General features: G+C 41.6%; 1 protein-coding gene across 1 annotated transcript in view; it reads right to left on the minus strand.

Annotated features, from left to right (window-relative positions):
• Positions 1 to 13,229, minus strand: part of SLC6A5 (solute carrier family 6 member 5) — a 60,312-nt gene that overhangs the window by 11,886 nt on the left and 35,197 nt on the right. Inside the window, exons 11-13 of the mRNA XM_054026164.1 lie at positions 9,355 to 9,467; positions 8,925 to 9,056; positions 7,663 to 7,762 (exon numbers count right to left, since the gene is read on the minus strand). Of these exons, the coding sequence (XP_053882139.1) occupies positions 7,663 to 7,762; positions 8,925 to 9,056; positions 9,355 to 9,467 (345 nt within the window). The remainder of the gene's footprint in view (positions 1 to 7,662; positions 7,763 to 8,924; positions 9,057 to 9,354; positions 9,468 to 13,229) is intronic.

A 13,229-nucleotide genomic window follows, 5' to 3' on the forward strand; every position in this document is an offset into this window, starting at 1 on the left:
GATGAACATTTCCAAGATTAAACATCTTTGCCATGCTCTTGCCAAGAAACAAAGACAAAGAGCATCAAAAGAATTCATTTAAAACTTCAAGCACATAGTTTTCTGCAGTATTTCACCCAGCTCTGGCAGCTTTGTGTGTTCCAAAATACACTGATGGGGATTATGCAGATGATTCAATTAACGAGTGAAGCCCTAAACTGCTCCTTACCAATCATGCATCCATAATCTAAACAAGTGGAGAATAAATGTCTGTGCAGGGCATGTGGAATGCAAGGCTTTGATTGGATTATGTAGCACAAGTACTAATGAAAAACAAGTGATTGCAAGGAAATAACCAAGAATGGCTTTCTTTTTTTTAATTTAAAAAACTTGATGAGTTCAGCAAGCAGAATGTTTAACAAGAGCTGAAGACAGACTTATTTCATCATCAAAAGCTCCTGCCTGGTGCAATGCCAGCTTGCTTGGTATGAAGAGTACAAGTACGTGGAGAAAGGTGTCACTGGAGTGTAAAACAAGCAATTGTCTGAGTTCAAAAATGCATCGTGCCAATTTAAAGTGCTGTTAGAATAAATACACAAATGAAGATGTAGTTCCCACCTCTGCCAGTGCAAATTGTAGAGACTGCATCCTACTCCTGTGAGGAGTCCTTATAAAACCAGTATCACTGAAGTCAAGGAGACTAGTTGAGGGAGTAAATGTGTAGAAATATAGATATGAGTGAACTATGATTTTAAATTGAGTTGGGATATTAGCATGAGCAATAAGCCCAAAACATATGACCAAAAAAAGTAAGATCACGAGAAAGAAGAACTGTTGTGTTAAACTTGTAGAGACCCTTCAAAATACCAATGTGACCTCATTTAAGCTTTGAGCTAAAGTAATAGAAATAGAACACGGTTAATTGGGTACCAGTTGCAGTAAACAATTGGCTATATAAAAAACTCCTTCAATCTGGCCTTAGCTAAGGTCCAATAACTGGCAATGACATCGTTTGGTTAAAAAGGTATAAAAAAGTAAACTTTTTTGAAGGGCTCCTTGCGAATACCTGCCTGACCATGTTGGAACTGACCAATATGGGGCTAAGCACATCTGGGGTTAGCCCATTTGTAAGTATTTTGATCAAATGCTTATGAATGTTTTGATACTATTTGGTAGTAGTAAATTGCTTAATATTTAGGCTTTTTAAGACATGTTTAGAGCAATAGTATAAATATTATTCTGCCTTTGGATTTAATAAAGGAATGTATGGTTAAATTAGTGTCGTGGTAATACCCTGCATAAATAAGAACACCAAGAAAATCTAAGATATAAAAGGCCCTTTATTTTTAGTGCTAACGAAAGCCAGGGTGTCTCTTAGCTTTGACACTTGACTAATTTCAGAAGCTATATTGGATATATATTGCTATATTGTACGTCAGTGTCATTTATTATTATTAACAATAATAATTACTACAGCATCAATACTGTACTAAGAGGAGGGTCAGGAGAAGTAGATTTGACCTAATAGATTTTTTCCATTTCTAATTATTCTAAACTAAGATCCTATATAAAACCTAGTTCTCCTTTGCATAAGTGTTTATCTATGCTATAAGTATGTTAGTAGAAATGCTTCAAAATCATGAGCAAAATGACCATTCTAAATGCTTTTGGCTTAGCAGTTTGGAGTCCAGGTGCCAGATTTAGCCAGTGCTCATTGGTACCTGTAGCAGGGTATGCCTCTTTACCTGTCTTGTTCCCTGCAGAAACTGCACCAACTCCAACAGGTGTGTACTCAGTGACCTTTTATTTCAACTTTCCTTCATCAGTACTACTACAGTCCTTGTGGAACAATCTGTTTACAGTAGCTACAGTGCTTTTGGCCCTCTCCTCAGGACCTGAGGGGAATAGAGGTTTCCCTTCCATGCGGCCTATGTGTGACTAGGCTCAACTATCTCTGTCCCCGCACCCCCGGCACTTCCTTCCTGTGCCTCTTTATCAGACTTGGGCTGAATATTTATCCCACTCAGCCCACCAGCCCGATTAAATAATCACACCAATCAGCTTCCTCTAGGGAACTAATTAACATCTAAGTCATCACAGTGCAGGCTCATCTGTTCACTTCCTGAACTCTGTCACACACCTTCCCCCTCTTGCCTCCCAGACAGATTTTGCTTCCCCTGCACCCTCCTTTCTTTAAAAGAGGTGCTGGAGTCCTTCTGCTCATGCTTTCCCCCAGGGTCGCTGTCCATCTTCCACCCACAGAAGTCACACTTGCTGTTGGGGATCGCCCCCCATAACTGTTTCTGCACCACTGGCAGCCTGTTTCCTCACTCTCTTTTCCCTCTTTTTTTTGGTTTGGGGCAGGGCCTGTTGCTGTGCCTTCTTTTTCTCCTCCACTAGGAACTCTGATTCCACCAGCCCCAGGAACTGTTCCTGGGATTCCTCCTCCCTCTGTTCTGGCAATGAGGTTCCCTGGAACTATTTCATCTGCAAGCTAAAGGTACTATTTTCCACTATCCCTTGTTCGAGGCTGTCTTTTTCCTCCCTTCATTTCTCCAGGGAAGTACTGTTTTCCTCCTGTCTTCTGTCCAGGGTTCTTTGATTTTTCTATGTCCAGTCCCTTTGCTCCATTCCTTGTTAGTTTTGTTTCCTGCTGTGAGGGCCTCTGGACACTCATTTTCCTCTTATAAAGGACGGGGCTCCAGTTTGTCCCTATAGTGACTGGATGAGGCAGCCCCTCTACCACCCAACCCTCTTCAACTTCCCCTTAGCCTGTAGGGGGATTTCTGCCATTGGGCTGTGGATATATTCTAGTTTCAGGATCCCACTTGGCAGCATCCAATCCCACCAAATCCCTCCAGATGAGTGTGAATCCTGAGACAGTGTCCACCAGCACCCCCGATACCTCCTCCCCACTTTTACAGGGATTGCAGGTGTTTTCTTTTTCTGCCCATCTCCAATAGTTTTAGACCACCCACAAAATCTTGAGCGCCCACATTCCATAACCGGGCAGCCCCATTTCATATGTCCCAGCCACCCACACTGGTAGCAAACCACTCCCCAGCTACCCTCATCTCCTCCTTTTCCCTTTCAATCGTCCTGGGTATGGCCAAATTGCCCCCCTTCTTTCTGAGTTCAGAAATTCCTGAAATGTCTGGAATTCTTTCCTGGGAAAGTCTGCATCCACAAGCTCTTCTGAAAGCTTAACCGCTTCCTCCAGGGTCGTCAGTTGGTACCTCCGGACCCGAATGCATGCGTGTCAGAGAGGCTCTGGAGAAATTGTTCCAATATCATCATGCCTTATTTCTCCTGAACTTCAGCCCTTAGCTGATATGTTGCCCAGTCTGATAATTTTTGCATGATTGTCTTGGGTTACATACTACCAGTCCATCTAGTGGCTCAAAATTTCGGAGGTATTTTTCAACCAAAAGGTCAAACCTGTCCAGGTTGGCTGCTTTTATCCTAACATAGACTAAGGCCTGTTCCTCGCTCAGGGCCATATAGGCTGCCTTCCCTGGACAAATAGGGTGCCACACAGAGGGCCCACGATCCCTTATCCCGTCCAGCTCCAATTGCTACCCTCTCAAAAGTTAGTAAAAACACATCAAGGTATTCTGTTGGACCCATCTTACACAGGCTTACCCCACGGCCAACTGCTGTTCCCTGCCACTGGACTCACCAGACCCTATATCAGTTCTGCTACCCCTGCGCCTGTTACTTTATGAACTCTTGAAGGCTATTCTGCTGCTCAACCTGCCATGCAAGAAGGGACTGTCATTCCACCTATAGGGTTTCTGGAACAAATGCATAGCTTTCTGCATCTGTTTTTGTTGCTCCACCAACCACTGTAAGGTCTGCTCCATTACCAGAATGCTAACTCTTGGTACCAGCTTTCTCCATCTGGTCCTCTGTCACCACCAATGGGGACATCATGATCCCAGACAAGCCCCCCATGTGTAACACGAAGTGCATCTCCTCCTGTCTTCTTCCCTGCAAAAACTGCACCAACTCCATTAGGTGTGTACTCAGTGACCTTTTATTTCAATTTCCCTCCTCTAGTACTACTACAGTCCCAATGCAACAGTCTATCTACAACATCTACAGTGATTTGGCCCTCTCAGGACCTGAGGTTTCTGTGTGACTGAACTCAGTTAGCTCTGTTCCACTTTTTCTTCCCACTTCCTTCCTTTGACTATCTCAGACTTGGACTGATGGGCTAATTGAATCTTTAATCCACCCAACCCATCAGCCTGATTATTTAATCACCCCAATCAGCTTCCTTTGGAGGAATTAATGAGCATCTAAGGTGTTCAGAGCGCCATCTCACCTGTTCACTCCTTGCACTCTGTCACAGTACCCCACATCTGTTGGCCCATCACTTTCTGCAGACATCCACATGGGCCTTGATCCTGCAACCAACTCCATGTGGGCAGATTTGCTTGTGTAGAGCCCACTTAGAGGTCCATAAGAGCACACAGAGGCCCCATTGTGGAGCCAGATGACAGAAAGTGAAGAAAATGCGGAGCACCTGATGCACGCCCATCGTTTTTTTAATTAGCCTAATGAGTGCTGTGGATACTGCTCTCAGCAAAGTATTGAGATGTTTAAAACTTTAGGAGCTTAAAGTTGGGCATCCCAAAATTGTAACACCCCAAAATTAAAGGCCTCTATTGAAAATGTGGGCCTAAGTGACTTGCCCATGGTCACAGTGGAGCCTTAGAAATACACAAGCCTTTTCCTCCCACACACTATTGCTAACACTGGCACAACAACCATGAGAGAACTAGTGTCGACACAGTGTCAGCATCCCAAGGATGCTTTTACCATAGTGCCTGCTATGATCAAGTGTACACAGTATGGTGCTAAGAACACCAGCAGCCATCTGCAGCCCAGGCTGCACTAGCGCTCCCTCTGTTGCCACAACTCTCAGAGCCAGCGCAAGGCATAAGCAGACTAAGCAATTGCTTAGGGCCCCGAGCAGCTTCAGGGAGCCCCTTATTTGATTGTTTTTAGTATGTTGTGTGTGCAGAGGGCCCCCCCAAAATATTCCTGCTTAAGGCCCCCAATGGCTAGCACTACCTGTGACCACTGCTGTAGCTATACTAACGTTAGTAATGGTGAAAAACTGTTCAGAAAAAACAGCCAGACACAGCCAGGAAGTCTGTAGTAGAGCAAGCAATAAAACCCTGGTACTGACCCTCAGTTCTGTGCTTTTCCCACACAACCCTCCGATAGCCCATGAGGCTGCTGCTTTACTAGAATTTGTGCTTTTTTCTGTTAGATTCCTTTTATGTGTTTCCATAAAAATAAAATCCACCACAAAGTGGCAATACAAATCTTAAAAACAGGCCTCACTGTTGAGCTTCTCAAGAGAAATCACGTGGGAACTCAATTCATCTTCAAATAAGTCAAACAGGGGAATGCAATGAAAGAGTCCTGTCATTTTAATGCTTTCTTTTGGCACAGAGCAATATGCAATCACTCCACTTCGTAAACAACATCTGGCACTGTGTTTTGCGCTGTTTTAGCACCTATTGCCAACAGCTCAGCCAAAAAAAAAAAAGTGTTCAGCTATTCCCCCACATTCCACTATTTTAACTACCATGCTGTTGGAGAAGGGCAAAGGTAAAAGCTGCTCATCTCTTCTGCCTGAAATTAGAAACATCTCTTTATAATGTTCACCCTGTTTGACTCTGGGTTATTTAGTACTCAACTCTTCCCTTGGACTTAGATGGATGCATCAGTGGTTTCCGTTGACTTCAACAGGAGCTGACTTCAATGGGAACTGCTCATGAGCAGCCAAGGACTAAAACTTAACTCTGAAAAATATTTGACCCCTTTCAAAATTAGGAGATAATTAACAGTGGTGAAGAGAGAGGAACTGATGTGTTGTAACATGTCTGGAAAAAGAGTGCAGGGTGCTCTCTATCAATATGAAATGTGGAAATGTATAATAGTTTGCACATGTAATGCATTGCTATTTTATCGGAGGATCTGCATGTGCTTTACAAATGTTAGTTGAGTCTCACCGCATCCCAAAGGGGCAGAGACGTATTACCGTTGCCTTTCCACATGTAAACTGAGGCAAGCTCGTCTAGGAGCCAGGAGCAGAAACCAGGCATCCCGCCACCACTGCTGTCACCCCTCTCTCCTCCCCCATGATCTGTCCTTTAGATTTCACTTCAGGAAATCTTGCCAAGCTTCAGATCTGAGTACCTTTTGGATAGTTATTTGGATGCCAAGCTGGTAACCATTACCAATATTATCTGGTATTTTTGTTCTACCCAAGTGTGTTGATTATTATAAATTCTGAATCATCTCTAATTAAAATACATAACTGTTGTGGACATGGGAGCAAAGATCATTTTGATCAAACAAAATCCAACAGCCTGAAGCTCTCCTTTAACATTTCACGTTGTGTAGCTGGGTAACATTTCCTGTTCATTGGGTTAACTTCTGCCCTAACTTATCCCTACGCAAACCCACTCCACCCGAGTCTGTGAACTCAGAGAATTCAGCTCTACTCATTTTAATGAGGTAATGAGATTTATATACTCAGAGTCAGAGGCACAGACTGATAGCAAAGGCTAACTTTAATCCCTGCCATGCCCATCCCTCAACGACACTACCACCATTTAAACTAGCATGCTGTTGTAGAAGATAATAGGTAAAACTGGCTCAATAGCCCCAGTTATACCACTTTTGCCCCAATCTCTCCTTCTTTTCACATTCTTTACATAACTTTCACCCCTCAGCAACAAGTGGGCATTCTACAGTAACCACAAGGTCAACGTGCTTTGAAATGAGATCAGCTTTGAGCCATTCATTTACAGATGGACCCAAGTGTCTATGCACATCACATTGCAGGAGTGGGGCCTAAAAATGAAACATTGTGTGTGCCCAAGGGTTTCTCTTCACTAGAAAATTAGAGGATTACTTACTACCAACTGATATACATTAGATACAATTCATCCCTGTCTGCACTGACTGCAGAACTGTGCTTCTCATCATGACCCCTCAATATCATGTTCTAACACAACTGCATTTTCTAATGAAGACACGTCACCAAGTGTCTCCAGGAGAATATTAAGATTGAAGGCAGGGATTGTCTTTTGCAAAGGGAGAGCTTCACATTTCCTTGTACCATTGTTGGACAGTGCCTCTTTCCAAGAATGGGTCTCTTGAAAACGTCACTCCTAAACAGTTTTTAGGGCCAGGAACCTCAGCTGGTATAAACTGATGTAGCTTCATTAACATCAAGAGAACTACACTGACTTACACCAGCTGAGGATCTTACCCATTGTTTAATTTATTGCATATTTTAAACAACTTCTTAGTATTCATCCAATACGATTGGATAAATGTATAATAACGATAATCATAATTAACCACTTGCTGAAATGACCAGCACACTGTTTGTGCTATAGAAATAGTAATCACCTGAATATATAAGTTTAGAGAATTGCTCTGGTAAGGAAGCATCACTGAATCATTCATTTAAAATAATGTTTCTGAACCTCTTTTCTCTTGTTTTCTAATATTGCATTGCACTGCTGAGGAGATTCAAAGCTAAACTTTCATGCGCTGCCACTTCCTTTATTTCTTATTTCGTCATGTACCGTAAACATCCCTTTCGCCATATCCATCTCTAAATGCTATCCAACAACAATACTGATTTCTTACCATATATATATGAAATCCCAACAAGCTCAAAGATGGCAATGATGACAAGAGAGTAAGAAGCTGCGTAAGTGTCCACAAGCTGTAACATGTACAGTCCACCCTAAAATTAAAAAAAGGCAATTACCTATGGCACACATATGCTATATATTGTATCTGTCTACTATGTACTATTCCCACCCTCTGCATAGCATAAAGTGTGGACCAATGGAATAAAGAGCTTTTCACCTCTAATTTGCTGGTTTGAATCCATCCCAAGGTCAGTAATGCCAGAAGTAGTTAGCAGCTTTTCAGTGGCTTATGTGAAATGTGTGGGTGGGTGTGTTCTCAGTTCACCTCCCAGTTGATAAGGATCCATATTGCAAAATATCACCACAACTGGCACCCTCTTTCTTGGCAATCTCAACAGACAGGGCAAGGAATGTAACACACACACACACACACACACACGAAGCCCAGCCAGGGCTGAGGCATACTGGGGTGGCAGGGTGAGGAAGCTTCCACAACTGGTGTCCATTCTGCATCTGTCCTATGTCTATTGCTGCCTTACAGCACCTTTCATCAGCAGCAAGATTATTTTTTAAGGTAAAATTTTTATTTAAATATATTTACACACACACACAATATAGCTATGGCCTGAGGTACTGCAGCAGCCCAGCATGTACTGGTTGTATGCTGAATACACTACAGAACAATTTAGATTTCTTTCCAAAATTTGATTGGAACTATTTTTGTATCCCTCCACCTGTAAGGAAAGGTGCTTTAAGCTATGTCTACACAGCCAGTATAGCTATGTCATTCAGGGGTATAAAGGTGTGTTAGGCCTGTCTAATATAGCTGTGCCAGCACAAGTCCCTAGAGTAGACTCAGCTATACCAGCAAAACCATGCTTTTACCAATAAAGCTTGGTTCATTTGTGGGGGTGGGTTTTACTATACCAGTACAAAACTGTGCTTTGTAGATGTAGCTGTGTCCACATTAGGAGCACTTTGCTGGCATAGTATACTAGTATTCCTATACTGGTAAAGTGCTCCCAGTGTAGACATGGCCTTAGTACCCATGAGTCCCAGTTTATAGGGCATAGAAGGAGACAATCTCTGAAAAGAATCTTAAAACAAAATTAACAGTTCTTAAAATCCAGTATCTCTGGCTATTCCAGAGTCAGGAGGCATGGGCTCCATTGGGAAACTGGGACATAACCATTATCTCATGTGAGAGAGGAATTGAAGGACAAGTCACAGTGGTGCTCAAAGACAATATTTTACCTGAGTGATCATAGGAAATCCCATGATGAAAAAGGAAATGCAGCAAACAAGAGTGAACAGTGGTTTGTGGGTACGCAAGTACTTGGGAAACTCATCTGAAACGGAGGTCACAATCGTCTCAATAGTGGCAAACTGGGATCACAGAAAAACAAAACATTAATAATAATCTAGCCTTTATACAAAATATGCTATGATGGAGAAATAGACTACACAATACATTCATTGTGTACAGGATTGTGCTCAGCACCTATCATTTTAAACATGAATTATGAAAATTCAAAGCTTCCCTATGAATTAAGTATTATTGTCCTCAGTTCATTTCTCTCTTCTCAAAGAGGTTTAGTAACAGACCACATAGCAAGTAGTATGTAACATGATCCTAAAGACAGAAGTGGTGGAGCAAGAAGAAAGTTGAAAAAAAGCAGTTTACCATAGTGTCCAATCCAAGAGTTAGAAGCATCAAAAAGAATATTATAGCCCAGAATGGAGAGAGAGGAAGCCTGGTTAAGGCTTCAGGATAAACCACAAAGGCAATGCCAGGACCTAGAAATGACAAAAAAGGAAATGATTGTGGTATCTTGAGCGACAACAATTATTTTTAGGAAGGAAAATATCAGGGAGCTAGAAAGAGCTAAGTTTCAGGAAACAATACAATGCTACTTTGTTCTAGTTTACAATTAAGGCCCAGACTGCTTCCCTTAGTCCACGGTGTGAAGTCTTACTTATTGCAATGTAAGTGTAGCAGAATTTGGCCCTGGGTGGCTACTATTCTATTGCTTTCGTGTCCTATTCTTGAATAACGGATTTCAGCATATGTTATATATAATATACAGTACATAATTTTCAAGTTGCAGGATGTTTAACCTGGATATTACAGCATTTCAGAAAAATTTAGTTTCAAATCAGACAAAATCAGACCAGGGAAGTTCAGTTGTAACTTTCTTTCATAATCTGGAATTAATTTCCCATCATCAACAATCTCCAGACAGGGGGAGAGTGCAAATACCATGGGCCAGATTCTAAGAGAGATTGTCTTATGGTCTATACTACTTCTCACATTTGCCTGGGCTTCTGCAGATGCAGCTGGAAACAAGGAGTGGAAACAGGGAGGAAAACCAACACCATGTGACTAGCCACTTCTTTGAGGACCATATGAACACTCTGCAGATAACAGTTCGGGAACTGCTGCACTAGAAGCCATGCTGTTGGCAGGGAGATGGACTACCTGGTCTTTTCCATCTCTAACACCTATGATTACATGTCCCTTATGCTGTCAGTTCTTTCTCCAAGCTTGCAGCCATATTCCATACTTCAGTTTGGCAAATGTTTCATCTGTTCCAGTATAATTTTAGCAGCACACCTTGAAATTATTTCTGGAGGCTGCAGTATCATTTGTTTGAATCAGGATATCGCTTAAAATAAAAAGATTGATTAATGGAAGCATTAATCCTAAAAACACTGGTATTTCCCATTATATATGGGGAAGACAAAGTAAAAGAATAAGAAAGAGAGGGAGCATGGAATCATCACATGAGAATGGGTGAGACAGCATGTAAAAGAGGATGTGAGCACTCAGAAGACTGAACACAAGAGAATGAATACATGAGATACACAAGATGGAAATATACAACAACAGACACACACACACAAATTCTTTGGCTACCAATCTGAGAAAAGCCAGCTTGTTAAGTGTTCATGCTTCAATTAACCAGTCGTCTTTGTGCAATCCATTTCAGCATAACTCAGAACCTTTACCCCTTAAGGGATTCAGCTGTTACACAAATGCTCTGTCTTTACATAGATAAATGGTTAAGAGAAAAGGTGCCAGTGGATAATGTGCAAATTATTTCAGCTCAAAAATGACAGCTGTAGGAAGCATTTTGAGCAGCATACAGTATTTCACTTTTTCAAGACACTTTGTGGATCAGGTCTTTTCTTTCCCGGACAAATGTATGGAAGACAAAAAACAATATATTTTCCTTGGTGAGCCAAAATCTCATGCCTTTGGTTTATATTGGGCCATCTTGCATTTTTGATACACTTCAGTGCCACTAAGGAGCTCTATTTGAGTTCACATCAGATAAGTTTCGCTGTCGCTATGCTGTGGATGCTGGTTTTATTTGCTCTGTAGTAATGAACCATCTAAGCTGCTCAAAAACAGTATCAGCAATTGTTTAGATGCTCAACTCTGTAGGTACACAATTGGAAATTTAATTGTATACATTTCATGGGTTACAAGAAAAGAATCTGCCCTAGTATGTTTGAAAGGATCATTCTTCACCAACGTGTTTTCTTTTTTCACCTTCAAGGGCCATACAGAATAAAGCATGCATCTATGTTTCCTAGTAAAGCTGATGGAAATGATGTTGCCTGTTTTTGGATACTTGGGATGGAGCTACATTCCCATGCATGTGTTTGCAACAGCTTCTCTTAGAGATACTTGTCATCTGTAACCTTCAAACCCAACAAGTACAAAATGGGTTATTTTAACATTCTGTTGCTTGGTTGATTTGGAGTTCACTGCTTTTTCAAACTCAGAGGAGCACCCCCTGAGATTATCACTCATACACGCATAACCCATGACAAATCCTGTTTCCAATGTTTCTTTACCGGGGTGGGGGAGGGAAGTTGCTTTCAAGCTATCATTATACAAGGATTGTCTGAAGTAGATGCACAGTACAGCAAGCATGTAAGATTGCATATGATAAAACTGCTATTACCGTCCTGTCACAGGAAGACAGGCAAAATGACATAGTTTAAACAAATTTTACACAGTTTCCACTTGGTTGGCCAGGAGAAGACCATCATTGGCTCATCCAGTAGAGCATCTGTCTATGAAATATAAGGGTCCAAGTTTGGATCCCAGATTTGGTACTAATGCAGGATGAACATACAGCAAGTCCACCCATGAGATGGGACTGCACTAAAGGTTGTCTGACAAACATAACAGAGGAGACATTGAAGGCTGAATTAATTTAAGTTGACTTCCGAAATAGCACGTCACCTATTTCTTGCTAGGGAGAAGAGGTAGAGTTGACCTGCTAATGTGCTGTAAAATTCTCCTCTCAGTCACTTGAGTTGTTGCTTCTGTAATGTAGTAAGCAATCCATTCCATGATTGGTTATTCCAGGCTAGAACATAAACAGATTCTACATGGTAGAACTCTGACTCACACAAGCTAGTTTTTCGAGATGCAAGCTAACAAACCCAGGAGCTACCATGTGTATGCAAGCCCAGCACCCTAAAAATAAAGAATTACCTATTGGTTTACTATATCCTAACTGCACCTCTTATGTCTCAGAAGAAACTTTAGAGTCCAGCTGATTATGCTTCCAACACTACATACTACCACTTCTAGTCTATGGAACAGCAACGTACAGAATGAACCAATGAGAGTGTCTCTTTCTTTCATCACCTTGTTCCTTCCATTACAATTTTTTTTTTAGTTGTAGCAGCATTGATAATATAAAAATATCACTGCTCTGGGAAAACATATGCTTCAGTGAAAGACTGGTGAATGGAACAGGAAATGCTTCTATCCACGTCACTGGCAATATTCCCCGTCAGTATGATAGGATTGTTGAATGTTACAGCTTATGCTACCTATGCTCCATTTGAATCCTGCAGCTCTACCAAATGACCCAGGGCACTGAATGGAAATTCATGCTCATTAACACCTACTCCGGAAAGAGCGCTCGGTAACTGCAAACATTACGAGACTTCTTGATCTCTGTGTTTCATTATCAACTCACTAATGCAGCCTTTGAATCAAGATGCTCATCGGTTACCTTAGACCCTGTTCTGAGCTTTGAACTGCTGGATTTATCCACACCGTAAAGCTGTCAGAAAAATAGCTTAATGTATACACATTAATGCAGCCAGAGAAACATCTTCATGCCCAGGAGCCATGAGTATGTGACATTCACTTTTTGAACTCTTCAGTCCTCCTTATGTTAGGAGCCTCTTTGTATTCTGTGCTGTTCTCCCTCCTTCTCTTATGACTCACTGAGGCTGTTCTTCATTTTCCTCCTGTTCCTGGAAAGGATTGTATGTGTGCTAAAGGTTAATCTGACTTAATGTGATACGCTTTTAGCATTCCCACATGTACACAAAAAGATCAGTGATGGTTGCATATTTATTTTTAATCTGCGGCTTGTGTGCTCATACACACCAATTGTGGCAAACTCATCTTGTCTTTCCATTTGAAATGCTCCAAAGGACTAGTAGTTTTGGCTTAGGAGTCACAGTGATGTGCCCGATGTTATTTAGGAGCTCTCTTCCGCTCTGGACAGCATCCCTTCCCTT

Source organism: Malaclemys terrapin, chromosome 4 (assembly GCF_027887155.1).
Source record: "Malaclemys terrapin pileata isolate rMalTer1 chromosome 4, rMalTer1.hap1, whole genome shotgun sequence".
NCBI lineage: Eukaryota > Metazoa > Chordata > Testudines > Emydidae > Malaclemys > Malaclemys terrapin.